Genomic DNA, 19,484 nt, shown 5'->3' with positions numbered 1-19,484 from the left:
CTCCCCTCTCTCACGTCCACAGGCTTTATTCTCACACGCCGTCAAACTGCAGCACAGCCATTGTTCATTCTCATACAATCATGTGCTTTTCTGCTGCATCCAGGCCGAAACATTAGGATAACTATCTCAACTACCTCGGGCTAAAGAGGGACACTGCCAGCCTCCCCAAGCAGCTGCAGGCTAACAGCAGCCTTAGCGGAGGGCACGGTGCAGCGGGCTCACTCCCGCAGCTAAGCTAACAATTTACGGTGCAACTCCACAGAAACTGCACCGACTCTCCGTCCGTCCCGCTGAACTCACATTAACGGAGCAAATGAACGAGCTGGTGAAGAGTTTGCCCTCCCCGACCCTCCCGGGGCTCCACCTGCCCGGGTCGGACACCTACAGAGGCTGGCTCTTTAAGTGGACCAACTACCTGAAGGGCTACCAGCGGCGGTGGTTCGTCCTCAGTAATGGCCTGTTGTCTTACTACAGGTAACAACGCCTCACATCATTCATTTATTAATTACACAGGAACATGTTGCCAGATGTGATCTGTTGAAAAAGTGTTGTTGTTTTTCTTAAATAAAAAAAACAACTTTTTTTTTTTGTCTGTTGTCCGGAAGAAGAGGGAGTGTCCTGAATGTTGCCAGATTAGCAACAACCAAAACCACCTGAGTCATAGGTACAAGATGATAATTTGGTTTGATGTAGTGTTAACTCTAAAATAACGTTTTTTAAAAATAGAGAGAGATGCAGGGTCCCCCCAAAGGACCTGTTCAGTGTCCACAATGATAAATAGGTCATAGAATAAAATGCATCATTAGAAATCAAAGGTAAAAGTTTGTCTTTGTGAAATAAAGGATCTGGGGATATTTGTATATTACTATACAAACAGTTTTACCATGTAGCCTATGAATTACATACATGTTATGCAGTGTCAGGTCTATCCTCTGAAATATAGTGGAACATCAAACTACCTGTGAGAAACATACAGTGCCATAATATGTGGACTCTATATGAAAGAGCTCATGATCATGTAGAGGAGTGATAAACTGTGTGCGTGTTGTCAAAACACAGGAAATGTTGGTTAATGCTCGTCTCTAGGGGAAAGGTTTCATTTGGTGAGGCTGGATTTTGTGTCGTATTGCGGTAAACTACTTTGAAGTCATTTAAATACAGAGTGGCCTCATTTCATAAATGATGCACATGAAACATGCAGCCGAGCAGAGTCTGGAGTGTTCATCCCTTTTGTTCTGCTACTATTAACAACTCAGTTTATGCTGACTTCCCTCAGGACTCAGGCAGAGATGGCACACACTTGCCGGGGCACCATTCCCTTAGCAACAGCACACATTGAGGTGGGTGACACCTGCCACTTGGTGTTAACCAGCGGAGGACGAAGTTACCACCTAAAGGCCACCTCTGAGGGAGAGTGTCAGCGATGGGTGTCAGCCCTGCAGCAGGCGAAGGCTAATGCCACTCTCCTCATGCATCACTCAGGTGGGACCCCTATGTTGCAGACAGTACTATATATTTGCATTTATGTTTATTGTTTGTTCAAGTTTTATTCAAGCTGTAGAAGTAGTACAAATTAATAAAATGGCCACATTTATAAATAGAAGAACTAATATTTCTTTGCCATAGATTTTATTTTCTTGCACGTTTTAAGAAAATAACATGCTAGAATTTCTACTTAAGGGGAACAGCGTGGTTCACCTGAGAAAATCTGAAGCAGATCATCTAATTATAGCTGCAACCTGAATGCAGACTCATGCATCCAAGACCCACTTACCTAAATGCATGTTTTTTTCCTTTGTAGTCTTCAATGTCATGTAAACAACAGGCCACAAGAGGGCAGTGTTGTTCAAGCTCTTCAGAGGGTAACTTGGAGCAAGTGTGTGATTTAATGTGAAAGCAGCATTTAATTACTTCATATAAAATTAGATTACTTATTCCTTCATGGTATAATATAATATAATATAACTAGGAACAAATGTCCGCACTGGGTTTTTTTCTCTCTCCCTCCTTCCTCTGTTTAGCTTTTGTACAAATGTGCACAAACACACAAGCAGCTACCACCTCCCTCCCACTCTATCTCCTCCCTCCCTCCCATGTCCTTCAGTATGACGCCAGTGATGAGCTGAATGAAATGACCTTCCTTTAGACTCCTCCTCCTGTTCTGGTAGCAGGAGGAGTTGAAAAAAGAGAGCAGGAGGGTGTGAGGATTTTCATTGAAAACATTTTTCACCATACACTGAGGATAATAGACATGAGTGCAGCCATTTCAACGAGTGTCACCTTGTAAGTAACGTGTTTGTTATTTCATTAACAAAAAAATGATAATTATGATACAAGCTGCTTGCATGCTCTCATGCATGTGTATGTCTGTAAGCGTCTGGAGTTCAGTAAGTTTTGCAGTCACCTAGTGCTGCAATCTGTGGGAATGTCTGTAACTGTGCTGGTAAGATTTATTATAGGAGAGAATTTGCTTTGTAGGTAATTCTCAGGGTTAAATACTACTTGTTACAGGATTAATCATCCCTATGATCAATGATATAATTCATGTGCCTTGGTTCGTCCTTTAATGCTCAGTGAAAGGTTTGTATCTGCAAGATGCAAATCAGTGTTTGTGTGTTACTCTGACCATATTAGCATATGGAGATGATGACTGATGTGTGAGGTGTTTATGCTGTACCATTATATAGCAATAGATTTTGCCATACTGGTAGTGATTTAGCTAAAATACTAAGTAGTATTTAAAGAGCTAAGTCCCTTTAGAAGATTTTACACAGACCTGTTTGCTTTTTGAGGTTTCCATTGTTCAAATATTGTCTTTCCAGTAGTGTCACTTTTATCTTGATTAGGTTTTGTGTGTCAATATCCCATCACGCTGATATTACTGTTGATGTAAAAGACTGTACACAAATCTTTGTGTGTTTTGGTGAAGTGTGTAATGTGATTACAGATTATTGTTTTAAGCCTTTCATTGTGGTCTTAATGACAGTAGTAGCAGGGTAAATGAATTAGATTAAAGTGGATTAGAACAGCAATATATAAGGTGATGTTGCACATGTTATCAGGTACCTATCTTGTAATAGCTAGCACATGGTCACTACAAGCTTTGTGTTTTCTACAATAATGATATGTAAAATGCTGTAATTTTGTCCTTCTCTAACTAGCATTAAATATTTAGTTGAAAGATCAACATATGTGACAGTGAGAGTGAATCCAATTAAACGTTTACAGAGCAGGAAACTGTAATTCAGGTAGTGCTTTTAACACATTACATTCAGATTATCATTGTGTTAGCTGTGCATCCACTGATTCAAAACTCTAGTTCTCACTTCCTACACTGTGCACATATTGGTGCTCCCTCTGTCACCTGTGGGTGTGTTTTCATGATTCAACGATGAGTCACCAATTTGTCCCAGACTCTCTGGTATTCTAGTACACATGCTAGACCAGTATGTTTCCCCCTACATGTACATCTTTATTACATAATTATTGGTTTAGGAAGAGGAGCACTTTCACATACACGGGATGTCTACACATTACATCTTGAACGGCAGATGGACCCAGCTCCCAAATTCATCATCTAGTGTCCTGACACCTTGAACTCTAAACATCACGTGAGATCCTTCTCACTCACTGTATATGGGTCATGAAACCATTACAGATGGCATTAAGGTTTTTTTTTGTTTTTTTTAACCACTCATTTTAATCTTCTCCTCCTGAGACTTTGTTGATCCAGTTTGTCCTGGTTGTTGTTATTTGATTTTCCCCTCTAATAGGGCGTTGTAGTTTGTCTCTGTGCATTGGTACTTACAGATAATGCAGACACTGGCCTAGATTCAGTCAAAATGCTCGGGAGTTTTCAGATTAAACACAGTTTGTTCAGAAGAGAAGAAATGTTCCATTAGATACAGTACAAGGCAGTTATTTGTATTTTAAGCAGGATTATTGGTGTACAGACTTACGACATTCAAAAGTATGAGACCACGCATTATCTAAATTTGTACTAATATCAGTAGAGCTTTTTAAAGTGACCTAATGATATGTTTCTTTCACTGTGAGGCTTCAGTAGAGCACAGTTTGTTTCATTACCCTCCCCAGCCCACAGACTCTTTGGCAGGTCTATTACTACAAACACATATTGCACAGACAAACACTATTTAAAGCCTTAGGATTTATTTAGAAGTCTAGCCAAGATCCCAAGGCTTCGTACTCAAGCTGTGTATAAAAATGTGTATACATTTATCCACAGAGAGAAGTAGACCAAGAAGATACAGAAAAATGTTTTGTCTGCATGTTAAAGGGAAACATGATCTGGAAGGAATGATAACAAATGTTGGAGTCATTCACATTGTTGGAGAATTTTAAAATAATGTCATATCTGACATCGGTCCAGTCTCCCTGTTCTTCTAAAAACCCTGAGAGTGATGGTTTAGTCCGTGCCAATAAGGGGCATGGAGAGGAGGAAAAGGATAGTGCGTCATCGTTTTTTCTCGCTTTTCTAAAAATAGCCGAAGCTTCTGATTGCACAGACCGATGTTTCCAGGGCAACTGTGTTCATTCACAGCTTTCTGATCCTATGTTTTAGGAAGGGGGGGGGGGGTCCAGGTGTGAAGTGTTTTTATCTTCCTCCACCCGTCTCTGCTAACACTGCCTCTGCTCATCTCAATCTATATTTAGAGTGTTTAAAATATCTCAGTCTGTCTGATGAGACTCCCCATATACTATTTACTACAGTGAATAAAACATACCCAGATTGTTTGGACATAATTGTCTCTAATGGTATCTCAGCATCTCTTGTGAAGTATGTCAAATATGCACTACTTTTATTTCCTCTGTGTGAAGATGACTCTGGAGATGAAGCCCCTGTTCCTCAAGAGGACCGTGCCCTAACACAAGGGGTGCTCAAGACTCTGGCCAGCAAGCTAGATGACCTGAGCACCTGTAATGAGCTGATCGGAAAGCACGGTGCCGCCCTCCAGCGCTCCCTCAGCGAACTTGAGGACCTGCGTGGATCCGCTGAGAGCACTGACAAAGTGAAAACTGTTAATGAGCGAGCCACCCTCTTCCGCATCACCTCCAATGCTATGATCAATGTGAGTTCACATAGATCCTCTGCCAGAATATATAAATACCGTAATTGGGAGACAGATCAGTTGCAGTGTCTCTTTTAATGAGGAAATGCATCTTGAGGGCTCTGCAAGCATTTTTTTGATGTGTGTTTCGTTTACACCTCAGGCTTGTCGTGACTTTCTGGACGTAGCAGAATCTCACAGTAGAAAGTGGCAGAAGGCCCTGCAGTATGAGAGGGAACAGCGCCACCATCTGGAGGAGACCATCGAACAGTTAGCCAAACAGCACAACAGCTTAGAGAGAGCCTGGAGGGAGAATCCCACCTCATATACTGGTGAGACACATCACACTGTCTCTTAGACATCCAAGCTGTTCTGTGAAGTTCTTGTCTTACAAACTAAGAATAGGGCCCTCATCTGGCCAGTTATATGTATAACACCTCACAACCAAAATGTTTTAAACTACTTAGTGATAAGTCTAATGTTATAGTGTTTGCTTTTGTGTTTCAATTACAGTATCATATGTGTTAATTGAAAAGGACTTTCAATTAAAATTTCTTATTATCATTTCAACCAGAGAGAGCCTTCATGTGAGGCCTTATTGTCAGCATGTTTTTTCTGTTCGGTATATATATTTTTGGGGTAATTTTGTAGACATTTATGGGTGACGTTACATACTTATACAGTGCTTACAACTTATACATGTAATCAAGACTGCAGCTTATCTAAATCACAGCTGCAAAGGATAAAACACAAGTAATCTGGATATTAAGAGATATTCCCTAAATGTGTTTAACTCACAGAGCAAATAATACAGAGCTCTAAATGGGTCAGATATTTGCTGCTTGGACCGTTGTTGCATCACTGTCAAACAGGAAGGAATAATAATGAAGTTAGATCAAATCTCAATAAAAAAACAGGCTTTAGCTAACTTTACTATAGGCCAATCTATAAATATTTCATACATGTTGCAAGTTATATCGTAATTGTCTGTGTTTGTTGCTGTAGGTGTGGATCGGTCTCAGGAGGGGGATGCAAGTGATGAGAATGATGAGGCAGAGTTCTTTGATGCCATGGAGGAGTCTCCTGCATTCATTACTGTGACTGCTAGTGGCAGCATACAGCACAAGTGAGACATCATGTCCATACAGAGTAAACCCAGAGCTGATATTTAAATCAGTCAGCAGCACTGTTACTTTGAATTGCATTTAAAAAGAAAAAAACTGCTTTCTCTTAGGCGCTCAGGGAGCAATCAGAGTATGATGAGTGGAGGAGTACCCAATGACTGGACTCACAATGAGAATGTAGGTCCCCAAAGTATTTTTGTGTGTATTAAGTTAATTAAACTTTTTATTTAGCTCACTTAGAAGCAGATAAATATCATCTGTACTTATCACTCCTTTGCTTTGTGCGTTTTATTTCTTACATAAACTAAATCTTTGTGTTCTTTTCAGGATACCTCAGGCACAAACCACACACAGCTCCGAAAAACAAGACGCAGTCGTATTCCTGACAAACCAAATTACTCTCTCAACCTCTGGAGCATCATGAAGAATTGCATTGGCAAAGACCTGTCCAAGATCCCCATGCCTGTAAATCCAAAACATACTAATTGTTTGTAATATAGTTTTTATTACATATAAATCTAAGAAAATGTGTATTTTGCACATGCAATAATTTGCACCACTTACAAGAAACTTTTTGTGTCTATGTGTGATTCCAGGTAAACTTCAATGAGCCACTGTCAATGCTGCAGCGCCTGACTGAGGATCTGGAGTACAGCGAGCTTCTGGACCGGGCAGCTCGCTGTGACTCCTCCCTTGAGCAGATGTGCCTGGTGGCTGCCTTTTCTGTCTCCTCCTACTCAACCACAGTCCATCGTACAGCCAAGCCATTCAACCCTCTGCAGGGGGAGACTTACGAGCTAGACAGACTGGAGGAGTATGGTTATCGCTCCATCTCCGAGCAAGTGAGCCAACAGCATAAACATTTTGTTAATTGTATTTACATGCACAAATTTGTTTTTCAAATTAGCCCATAGGGAAGAACAGAATGATAAATACAGTATGATGTCTACATTGCCCCTGCTCATACCAGCTGATACCATTAACTCTCAGGTCAGTCATCATCCACCAGCTGCTGCTCACCATGTGACATCACAGAGAGGATGGACCCTGTGGCAGCATATCACTATTGACAGCAAATTTCGTGGGAAATACATTTCTATCATGCCATTAGGTATGAAACAGGTTTAAGTCAATTAATATTGATGCAGTTCAAGCTGACAATATATAGCACACAGTGTAATATATATCTGAAATGCCACCTTTCTGATGGTTGTATGTCTTCCTTCTCTATGTGGCAGGAAACATTCACTTGCAGTTCCACTCAAGCGGAAACCACTATGTGTGGAGCAAAGTGACTTCGACAGTGCACAACATTATTGTGGGAAAACTTTGGATTGATCAGGTGTGTTCCTCTCAGCTGTTAAAAGATTCAATCTGTCTCAGGCTTTGTATATAAATTTGTGCTTATTTTTAGGAAAAAAAACAAAAATTATTACTACCTAAAAATTAAAAGCAGAATTAGATAACAGAAAGAAAAGAACTGTTCAGGAATTAAATGAGCATTTTCTGCTTTGAGCATTGCTGAGGAAAGTAAAGTAAGTGATCATGCAGTGCAGTTTTAAGTCACATCTGTTTTCTTGCTGTCTTCCTGTCTGTTGCTGTTGACAGTCTGGGGACATTGACATTGTAAACACTACTACCAAGGACACCTGCCGTCTGAAATTCTCCCCCTACAGCTACTTCTCCAGAGAAGTCCCACGTAAAGTAAGTTTGAAGCACCCTTTCATTCTGTGAGGGACAGCATCTTTGGTTGTCTTCACTGCCAAAAGACAAAAATCCACAGCTACACAAGTCTGTGCTGAACATCCATACTAACATTGTGTTATCAAACCTAGCATCATTCTTGACTATTATTGGTTCTTAAGATTTTATGAAATTCTAATCTACATTGAAACAACTTGAATTTCCTGATATATAATCACTTTAACCTTTGTTATGTGTGATGTACTCTAACATGCTGAACACTCTGAAGGCGTAGTAAAGCAGAGCCCAGCTGCATGTAAGAATGCACATGTAACTGATCTCTTCTTGTGTGTCGTAGGTGACAGGAGTGGTGGAGGACAGAGATGGCACAGCCCATTACATCCTGTCAGGAACCTGGGACAACAAGATGGAGAGTGCCAAAATAGTAGACAGCAGCCAGGGATGCGGAGGATCTGAAGGCAAACAAAAGACAGTTTATCAGACACTTCAGCCTAAAGTGTTGTGGAAGAAATATCCTCTCCCGTAGGTTTAACTTATGAAACACATTTCTACCACATCTGGGTGATTCTGTGTAGGATTTCTAATGTGATCTGTCTTCTCCTTTTCCCACCTCCCTCTATGTGACCCTTTGGCCTAATGTATTGTCTCTTCTGTTCTCCAGAGACAATGCAGAGAACATGCATTTTTTCTCCTCCTTGGCTCTGACTCTGAATGAGCCAGAAGAGGGTGTCGCACCCACTGACAGTCGTATGAGGCCAGACCAGCGGCTAATGGAGGCAGGTCTGTGGGATGAAGCAAATGCCCAGAAGCAGCGTCTGGAGGAGCGTCAGAGACTGGAGAGGAAAAGAAGAGAGGCACAAGCCAATCAGGCCTTAGAGGAAGGTAAGCTCAAGGAAACCAACAAGAAGAGGAAAGATGATTCTGCTTTTTACCTGCTATACAGCATTCACATCAAGCACATTGATGCTGTGCTGATGTTATTGATATACTTTGATTGGCAATGGCAGCAACTACATTCAAAACTATTGTATAACATACTGTTTAAATTGTAAAGAAGGCTGCTGATCTCCACATATAATTTCATGTTTGTTTAGTAAAAATGAGAGTGAGGGGAGAGACCCTGGATTGTAGTGGTAAAATTTTGTTTATTTTTGAGGTGTTGAATACACAGTATTTAAAGAATTGCCATCATATCAAACAGAAAGGAAAGAAGGGAAGTTGAACAGACTTTTGTCCTAAAGTGCAGATCTGAAAGTAACTGACAAGTCAGATTAGAGCGTGAATTGGTGTCCATATGAATTTAAACAGTAATATTGTCAAGGTTTAATTCACTAATCAGGTGATATAATGTTTGAAGAAACTTGAACTCGAGCCTTAATTGAATTTCACCAAGAAATATGTTGGGTAAGCAGCAAAACATTTTAATCACCCTACTCCACACATTCCTAAATGAAGAGTGCACTAGCACTTGAGAAAGTAAGATATTTTCTTAAGCCACATCTTAAGAAATTTTGACTCTATCCTCAGGTCAAAACATTGAGGATTATCAACCAGTGTGGTTTGAGAAGCGGACAGAAGGTACAACACGGGAAAGCGTCTACGTCTACAAAGGCGGCTACTGGGAGGCCAAAGAAAGACAGGACTGGAGCCAATGCCCCAAGATCTTCTAAGACAAAATTTCCTCTTAGACCATGGTGTCAGACAGGCTGGGGGGTTCCTGGTGATGTAAGGAACGGGTTGACGTGTGTGAATGAGCCAACTATTGAAAATAGCCATCGCCTCCAGAATTAGAAGCACAAAACAAGCTCCTGCTTCAAGCTAATCTTTTCCTTTCTGCTCTAACTCTCTAACTTGCATGGCCTCCGTTTCCGTGTACGCTTTTTCAGCATTGTGGAGAACAAAATAACGAGAGTACGTAGACTTCATATGTCTGTGTGTGTGTGTGTGTGTGTGCGTGTGTGCGTGTGTGTGTGGTTGGGATAGACATACAGTGTACATTACAGAAAAATAATTTCTTCGCCAAAACACACTTCATTGTGTGTGTACGGGGTTGAGGGCCAGTGTTAGGCCAAGTACTGCTGCAAATGTTTTCGGTACAAGCACTGAATGTCTTGTTCTCTTCAAAGCTGGAACATCATTGTTCCTCATGCTGGGCTGTGGCAGAGACACTCGGCTTTGGAAGGACTGTAGAAGGACAAAGCCTTATTCTCTGCTAAAAGGCTGTTTCATAGCAGAACTTCACGCATTGGTTTCACCTGATTCTTGAGGATGTTTACTATTCTATTTCTTGAAATTGCACAAACTCTATCTTGAAGGATTTACAATTCCTGTCCAGCTTGACTGGTCTCTAAAGAGCAGCTACTTCAAAGTCATAGAAGTTGTCCATCTTAGGTAGATTCTATGAATGGACAACTGACAACGTGCTGTTTTATAGGTAATTTTTGCTTCCCATCCGAGTTTGAATTTATGTTTCTGGTTAAACTAATGGGGCACTAATGACAAACAGTGAAAACAGTTGTATAATGTCGTACTAAATCGTACTAAGCAACATCACTTGAATAATCTCAGCTTGAACTTTAAGAAATTCTACCATAATGGGAGGGTCTGACTAAAGACACTATTGAGGTGAATTGCTTTAAATGTAGGATCCAGTATTTTTGGAGCTTGACCCATATTGTATGAAATAATTCCAGGGACTAAATGTCAGGACATTTCTGCCTCCGGTGCATCTATTTTGATGACTCCTTTTTAAATTTGTCTCCCACGAGAGCCAACAGACTCTACGGAAGTGCAATAGTAAATCACTGGACTTCCACTTGACATATCTTAAGTCTCACCCATAAGAGTTACGACGATGTATGAATCCTGGGTTATTTTCTTCAGCAAGGGAAATATTGGTGCTGGATGATGATTATAGCCTTAGTTGTGTAATGAAGTATTAAGTTATTCCAACTGTAAGGTTCTGCAGAGATTATTGCAATCTGAGAGTCTATTTTTTTCTCATGAGGGGACTTACTTCAGGGTGAATTATACTTTATTTTAATTTTACTCAAAATGTTCTGACTTTGCAGTATGTCTCTTGTAAGTAGGACCAAATTTGTCCTGCTTGGGTAAAACTGTTAGAATTGGCTAGCCCTGTCAGTGGTCTTAACCTTTATAATTGCACTGCTTTATTTGGACTTGTTAGTAGAAACTACACAATCACTTGAATAGAAAATACTCCCAGGTCTGAAAGGTGGTTTATGCAGCACAAAAAATATGTTTTAGTAGAGTTCAATCAACTATAAATGATAGTTATGTAAAGATGTCCGATTCATACACATCAGTTAAAATCTATAAAATAGTCAGAGAGGCTCAGCACTGGTGTATACAGTATTAGTAGTAAATATACATTCTCTTCATAATCAATATTAACTTGTTTGCTTATCGTTTCCAGCTTATTGTGTATTATAATAGGGCATGATGCACATTGTTTTGGCCTGTATATAGCAAGAAATAGAATAGAATCACATCATTTTTAATTACTGTAAGAAAACATGGTTTGCAATACTTCATATCCTGGTCACTGCTTAAACAGTATTTATGTATACATGATTTTAAGTGCAGATCATATGCAACTTAATGACATATTGGGGAAGTTAAATAATGAATATAAGACAATATATAATATTAATGACGCAAAAAAGGTGGTGTTCAAATAAAGCACATGTGTTTGTATGTCTATGTTTACCTGCATGTAGCAGTACATGCAACATAAACTCAAAGGTTTCCATGGCAACAAATAGCTATGCATGGTTTTAGGGTGTTTTATTACTCCTGTAGTGAGAAGCCTCTTCACCTAGCTACTTGTTAGTGGACTCTGACTGAAACATGATGTGAACTCACCTTTTGTGCCCAACGACCTCGAAAATTTACATTTTTTGAGATCAAATAAAAAGATAAAGATGTCACCGGGCTGTTGTTTGCTATCAGACTCTAAGTATTGTTACATTTGTAGATTCTAAATATTGTCTTCCTGTCACAATGCTGACACTGAGGCCAACAGTGCATTTCACTTGGGACTGGGTTTCTGCTCCGGGGTGAGACTGATCATGTTTGTCAACTTCTCCACTATGTAGTTAAACTAAAGTTTTACATTAAGATGCATGTGAGCAGAGATTTAACCAATCTCTTTGAGTGAATTTAAGGAAAAAATATGGATTTAACTACGTACATTTTATTATTTATAAGATCTTTTTTTTAAATCTGAACTCAACATCCATCCGTACATACAGTTTGCCCCCGAAATAGCCTGATTAACAAACCTTATCTCCTCTTTTCTAAAATAAAAAATAAAAAAAGGGAAGTTGAGGGTTGAGCCAATATTTACATAGTTAAACTGCCTCTAATTTTCGTTTTTTGTGGCTTAATTGCAGTATTATGTAAAGGTATTTATTTTAGTTTTAGTCAACCCTGCATGTTCCCTGAACACTTCAAATGATGACAATTCGTTTATTCATCATCCGTCGTCGGATGTGTCACGATCAGGCGACGCTTCAGGCTCCAGCGCTTCAGATCCTGCACAGAGGCTGCACAGCCTTCGCAGCATGATCTGAGTGAGCTGCTCATAAATGAGCGGCGTCGCCCTTTAAACAACCTCATCCAATGACACTGAAGTGCGTCCGCCTCGGCTTGGCTCACGGCTCGGTGTCCGACTCACTGGGATTTGGGGATGCTGCCAGTGTCACGGTACCTCGACAAGGAGCCAGGTAAAAGCTCAGACGCCGGTATGTTGTTAAAACCCGGTGGCGGTAACGTCGATGTTAACGACCGATGGAAGCTAACGCGGCTTGTTGAGCAGCTAGCATGCTAACGTTAGCATGACGCCCGGTGTCGAGTGACAGCAGAGGTCCGCTGTCTTTACTCACCTTGGCTTGTTATTCGGGGAAATGTCGGTGTCCCGTTAACGCGACGGCGCTGCCGTGTCACTTTGACGCGAAATGTCACGTTAGTTGAATCAAAACCGGTCGGCGTCATGAGCGAAGACACCGGTACTCGGTGTCCCGGTGCTTGTTTGGGGACAACAGAGTTGTCAGGGAAGGAAATCACACGATGAAATAAGCTGCTATTTAAAGACGCACAGCTCCCGTGAAGTAACTTGCTCAGGGTTTTGTGGAGGATAACGACCGCTCCTCTCGGGTTCCATCGGGGAGGAGGCGCGTCTTGTTGTTGTTTTGCAGCCTGTCCGTCTCTTCTCTCAGCCTTCGCGGTCCGGGGTTGCGTTACACAACCATCCCGTCGTGCACAGCAGAAACACGTGTCTGTATGCGGTGCTGAAAAAAAAAAAATGCAGCTCCACTGCATCAGCAGAGCCTGGCCGAGCGCAGAGGAGAAAAGCTGTTGTCATGCGTTTCAGTTGGAGGTTATAGCTGCGGACTGAACATGTGTTTTCCTTCCAGAGAGCACAATGATGAGAACATGATCAGCGCCGATGGCTTCTCCAAATGCGAGGCGACTCTGCAAGAGAGAGCCAGGAGGAGGCCACCTACAGAGATGCTGCATCTGCTGTCAGCTGTGATTGTTTGGCTGGTGACCGGCACCACCATCTCCAGCCTCAACAAATGGATTTTTGCCGTTTACAACTTCAGGTATCCCCTGCTGCTGTCAGCATTGCACATGCTGACAGCCATAGTGGTGGACTATGGGCTGATCAAACTGCGGGTGATCCGCCACAGAGGGGCTGGAGAGCCGGACCTGACCCCCAGCGCAAAATGTAAGGTGTTCCTGTTGAGTCTAACATTTTGTGCGAGTATTGCCTTTGGGAACATGGGTCTGAACTATGTCCAGCTGTCATTTGCACAAATGATCTATACCACCACCCCGCTCTTTACTCTGGCCATCTCCACACTGATCCTGGGCAAGCAGCATCACATCCTCAAATACACAGCCATGATGCCCATCTGTCTCGGAGCCTCCTTCAGCATCATGGGAGAGGTCCAGTTTGATCAGACCGGCTGCTTCTTTGTGTTCGCAGCGACCATGCTGAGGGGGGTCAAGTCCATTCAACAAAGTGAGTACTCCCTCCACTGTGCCACCTCAGACATGATGTTATCACTTGGTTTTGTTGTACGATTGCTGAAAGTGATCTCCAAGTTAATGTTTTAACTGGAAATTTCCTTTCATGCCACTGACATCAGAGTGCATTTCTGTGTTTCCCTTGGACACCACAGCCGTCTGTGGTCCTGGAACTTTTTAATGATCTGGTGATTCACTTCTCAGTCCGGGAACACGCCCACAGATTAAGGTGAAATGCCACATTGGCGTATTTTCCTGTTTCCTGGGAAACATAACACAAACATCAGCATGTGTGTCTGAGTTGGAATGGGCAGGGTTTATACACATCCTGGACTGAAAGTTTCAAAGTAAGCCAACAGATTGTATTAGGCAGTTTTGCCACCCATTCCTCTGTTTTGTGAAAAGGCTGTGTGCAAACTACATTCAAGAAATTCCAAAACAAACTGAGAGGCCCAGAAATGCTGCCGAATAACAGACCAGACCGGCCCCTGGATGATTCCTCAAATGCAGCATGTTTCACAGTTCAGAAGAAAACAATGTTCCCCGAAAATTAAACTGTTTAAAATTCATTCACTCATTTTAACGCCATTAACAATTATTGTTTTAATTTATGATTCCCCAGAGAGCAGCATTGTTTCTCAGTGGTGTATTTTGAGATAAACCATAGAGCCACAGTTGGTAACACAGTATTCCTGTGTTGAATTAACATCACATGGGGGGAAAAGTTACTTCCCTCTACTACATTTGCCCAGTCAGGTCATTTATCTAATGATCTGCACGCTCAGAAACATTTGCTGCAGAAATTGCTTTGTGTGTGCAGTGGATTAGGCTCTCTGACATCATTAATCTGCACAACACTGCATTTGTCTGAGAAGGAAAACTAAAAGTAATGAGTTTCTAAAAATATGTCGTGGGCCTGTCTTTTGTCATCTGTTACATAACAAACATAAAAAGCAGATATTCAGTTTGGTACATACTTTGTACCTGGAGTGGCAGAGAGGGTCGTCACATTAAATCTCTAATTTATTCTAAGTAACTGCTCTGTGACAAATAGACAAATGTGTTTAGAGAGTTGCATGTTTGTTGTGTAGGGGTTAAATATATGCAAAGAGAAAATGTCAATACTGCCTTTCTCGATTAGAGTTGAATTTGTAAACATAATACAATCAATGGAAGTTGCTGCACATTACTGTTATTTAATGATAATGAAAATGTGTCTCTCTGAGGTGCCAGATTAGCTCGATGATGTTGTCTTAAGTTTTATTAAGCTATATTCATTCCCTCTCATTTGTAGTTCTTGTACCAGTCTCCTTAATGAGCTTACTTTTCACCATTTACCCACACACCTCTTCCTGTTTAATTGCCCTGATAGTATCCCAGTGAGTATTATAAAGTGTTCACTGTGTGTCGACAGTGTGGCGGCTGCTCTGGCTCTCACTGAAACACTGATAAGTTTTATTGATGTGTTTCACTTCCTATATGACCAGACACCAAGGCACAATATGTAAACCTAACAGGAGTTTTGCATATTTCTCTGGTTCACTCAGAGCTCGCTTATCAGTGAACAGAAGAAAGCCTGTTTCTTTTATTTTGACTATCCATCCACATCTATACCTGTTATTCCAATTTAGGTATTTTGACTTGAAAACCACAGAGCTAAAGTAAAGTAAAGTATTGGAATTAAGAAATGTAGAAACTAAAATGTATGTTCTGAATGTCATATACCAGTGAGGTTTGTTTTTGAGTGAAATATTTCCCATTGCAGTCATGTTTGTAACTGCTTCATACATTTTGGTTTTCTAAGGGATTTAACTTCAGGATGAGAAAATTTAGTTTCAGAAAGCATCTTTCTTATTCTCTTAAAACCTGTATCATGTTTGCATCAACGGTATGCATTCCTCTGTGTACTCAGGCATCTTACTTCAGGAGGAGAAAATCAACTCCGTGTTCCTGCTCTACCTGATGTCCATTCCTAGCTTCCTCATCTTGGCTGTGGCAGCTCTGGCCTTGGAGAACTGGGCTGTGCTGGAGTCACCGCTGCATTACGACCGCCACCTGTGGGTCTTTATCTTGCTCAGCTGCCTGGGCTCAGTCATGTACAACCTGGCCAGCTGCTGCGTCATCACGCTCACCTCAGCCGTCACTCTGCATATCCTCGGCAACCTGAGCGTGGTGGGAAACCTGCTGTTGTCTCAGCTGCTTTTCGGCAGCGAGTTGTCTGCCCTCAGCTGCGCCGGCGCAGTGCTGACATTGTCAGGCATGCTCATCTATCAGAACTCAGAGTTCATCGTCAGCTACATGGATGCCCGGAGGGCCAAAGCTAAAGGGTCCCGACAGGTGGACTTTCACACTGCATGTGGTGAGGCCAAAACCTGTGCCTCTAAACCACCATATCATCAGCAGAGAACTGACGGGAAACAAGAAAACAAAGCAGACTGAATAGAAAGAATAAAGGAGAGAGAGAATAAAATGTTGAAGGATTAAAAGATAAACATCCTGGCTAATGGTCCTGTACCCCGTGGTTAGCAGCAGCACAGGGAGTGTGACTTTATAAGGCTATGGTCACTGTTGTGACATGTTTTTATTTAAAAAAAAAAAATTTTAACTTCCTCATTGTGCCAATTTATTTCTCCTACAGTTGCACAGAACTGGAGTTTACAGAGAGGAAACGATTGCCCTTATTTATCATGGTTAAATTCTCTCCATCTGTAAAACAGTCACACATAGCCTATACCAGTATATGCATGCATGAGCACTATATACTGCTTGATACCTCATGAGGTATTCACACTGTCACACATACTCCTCCACTGTGAAGATGTTCTCACTTACAGAGGGCTCTACTTGATGCTTTGGGTGGCTGGCTGATGTTATTGGCTGCAGAGGCTTGTGAAACAATTTAGGGGGCAAAGTTTCGAGACCACCCCCACCTCAAATCTAAACAGGCACAGTTTGTATTAAAAATATTTGTTAATGGTACTGTTACCTGAAATCCACCTTGCCTTGTCATGGTAAAGGACTGGATTTTTTTTTGGCAGCTTTTTGTTTTTTGTTTAGTTTTTTTGTTTTTTTTTTAATTTGTGATGCAGGAAGCCTTTTAAATAAGGAAGCAACATTTGTTGGAGGGCTAAAATTCAAAGCTAACATTTCTGTGCAATGAGACACCTCTTTTCCTCTGCTGAAGCACATTTTTTAATGAGGTCTGAGATATGTGTTTTGTCTTTCCCTGTTAACCCACAAGTCCTACATTATGTTCTCAAAACTGCTCGAAACCACAGTCTCTCTGTAGAATTAGTCCAATTATTTTTATCCTTTACAACAGTGCACTATAACTCCAGCATACTGCAATAATTAGGTTTACAAGTTCTCTAAGGAGTGTCAGTCAACTTTAGCTATCTTGTTCCAGTAGAGGATGAGGATCGAGCTTTCCTCTGAGGTAGCTTATGAAATCCTGACCACTGCTAATGGTTCAGTTTTTCCCTTTGTGTGAATGACAGTTTTGAAAATTTGATTGACCAGAACATCTTGTCACTTCTTCTGATACGCTGTGTTTTTGTTTTTTTTTTCTCAAAGTAATTTGAAAAGTATTTTATTGAAATTTATTTTGTGACAAAATATATGTTTTCCCCTTTTAATATTTATGTGGAATAAAATATTTATTTTTGAATGACCATAGCAATCACTAGCTTTGGGATGCTGTAGATTGTGGTCTTGCACATGTATGGATGTAATATTATGCACTGATCTCTCCTCTACTCCTCTGTAGAAAAGTCAGATGTACAAAGTTTTGAAGACTGAACGCTGCTGCTTCTGCTGAAAGCATCTTAAGTAATCTGGGGTGTCTGTTACACTGCCTCCAACATGTATGGGACACCAAAATGTTTACTTTGAAAGCTATTTAGTCACACTTAAAAACTGTAGTAATTCTGGTTCTCTCATTGACCAGACAAACAGTTTGATCTCACACACAACAACAACAAGGCTTTTTTTTGTTTATATGACACCCATCATGTTTTTCTGTATATTTCGCCATCGTGAGTAATAGCAGGCAGAATTGTATGTTGAAATATTTGACTTCATATGCCATAAATTCATATTTCAAGGGTGCCATTTATCAAATTGCGTCGTCCTGAGCATCAGTTTATTTTGAGAACCTATAGATGAACCTAAGATGCTTTTCATAAAACACTAAGTGAAAAAAGTACAAGAAAGATGCCAGCAGTTTTATATATTGGAGTTTGATAAATAACTTGTATCATATTTTCATGTGATTTGCATAATTGAATACCTCAACTGTTAAATAGGACTCACTGTTATGTGCTCATTTATAATTAATAACTGGACTGAGATCAAGCAGCTTTTCATCATCTGCAATAAAACAGCAGCATGTGGATGATGAATTTAAAATAATCTGATCACAGACATTAAGATATACATACGTTTTATGTTGAGCTATGATCAGAATGGCTTCAGCAGTCTTTTTTTTTTGTTTGTTTTTTATGAGTTAAACTCTCATCGTCTTGTTTTTGGCAGGTTTGGCTGCTTGTTTTCATGGATATTTTGTTGATTAAATTATGAGTGCAGTTGCACTGGCAAGCCTGTGGTTCCTGTGTACATACTGGTTTTGAATCTTTGCAAAGCTAGTGGGATGTAAATAGTTATTTTATCATGTTTATGTATTTTATAGTCAAATAAGGCAGGTTTAAACTACACTGGCTTAAGAATGAAATGTTTGCCTCATGCCTTATTTGGTCATATTGTAGAGGAGAAAGAAGTGACTTGCTATTTTATTGAATTAATACCTTCAATGCCACCGACAGCCACACGTGCTTCTGTTGAGGAGCAAACATATTTGTGATTCTGACTGACTGACTGGTACAATAAACAACATAACAGGCCACCTTATAACTGAGTCAGAGTTGTTGCCTACATTAAAAAAACTTCACTGTCACACCTGCTGTATATGTTATTTATAGTCAACAAATATGTAGTGTGTTGAATCAAAGTATTGTTTAACACTAACCCTGTTCATTTTTTCAGTTCCCTGCCTAGTTCTGATGAGTGATGACAATATTGCTCATGTCTGTTTCATCCAATCAGAAGCTACCAAAGCCTGAAGTGACATCTTTAAATGACTATTTCTGTCTGACCAACATGCACAATTCAATAAAATGACTTTGAATTTACATGCTGGACATTAAGTTTAACTTAAACAATTGATCCATTATTTAAATCATTGTTTGTTGTTTATTAATTTCATAACACTAATGTCAGCACTCCTTTCCAGGAAACAGCAAAACACATTTATTTTGAAACATCACAGTAGAAAAATTGCAAAAAAAAATCAATAATGGCTGAATTGCATGTAACTGCTTCAATTTCAGGGTGCTTTTATTTTCTTGTGTTTTATTGTTGCTGGCTCAGTGTCACCTTGTCATCGTGACCGGCCGAGACCAGACTGGGACACTGGAGTAAAACAGTAACCTTATTAGTAAACCAGTTTTTTTCCTACTATGCCAAGTTAAAATGTCGG

The 19,484-nt window shown here is 40.5% G+C and overlaps 2 protein-coding genes across 2 annotated transcripts; both read left to right on the top strand.

The window, feature by feature from the left end:
- Positions 1-313: 313 nt before the first annotated feature.
- On the top strand, positions 314-10,728 carry osbp2a (oxysterol binding protein 2a). Its single transcript, XM_026297802.2, has 14 exons — positions 314-474; positions 1,277-1,482; positions 4,840-5,090; positions 5,233-5,401; positions 6,075-6,195; positions 6,304-6,370; positions 6,521-6,658; positions 6,790-7,035; positions 7,184-7,304; positions 7,432-7,535; positions 7,802-7,897; positions 8,235-8,419; positions 8,559-8,779; positions 9,425-10,728. Exons 1-14 carry the CDS (start codon positions 314-316, stop codon positions 9,565-9,567), a joined length of 2,229 nt encoding a protein of 742 aa, XP_026153587.1. The 3' UTR covers positions 9,568-10,728.
- A 1,645-nt stretch (positions 10,729-12,373) lies between these two features.
- On the top strand, positions 12,374-19,110 carry slc35e4 (solute carrier family 35 member E4). The gene is made up of 3 exons (XM_026297985.1): positions 12,374-12,645; positions 13,336-13,946; positions 15,864-19,110. The coding sequence occupies exons 1-3, from the start codon at positions 12,542-12,544 to the stop codon at positions 16,388-16,390; spliced, it is 1,242 nt and encodes a 413-aa protein (XP_026153770.1). The 5' UTR covers positions 12,374-12,541; the 3' UTR covers positions 16,391-19,110.
- The last annotated feature ends 374 nt before the right edge of the window (positions 19,111-19,484 follow it).

This window comes from Mastacembelus armatus, chromosome 12 (genome assembly GCF_900324485.2).
Source record: "Mastacembelus armatus chromosome 12, fMasArm1.2, whole genome shotgun sequence".
NCBI lineage: Eukaryota > Metazoa > Chordata > Actinopteri > Synbranchiformes > Mastacembelidae > Mastacembelus > Mastacembelus armatus.
This window is presented reverse-complemented; position numbering and strand designations above follow the sequence as displayed.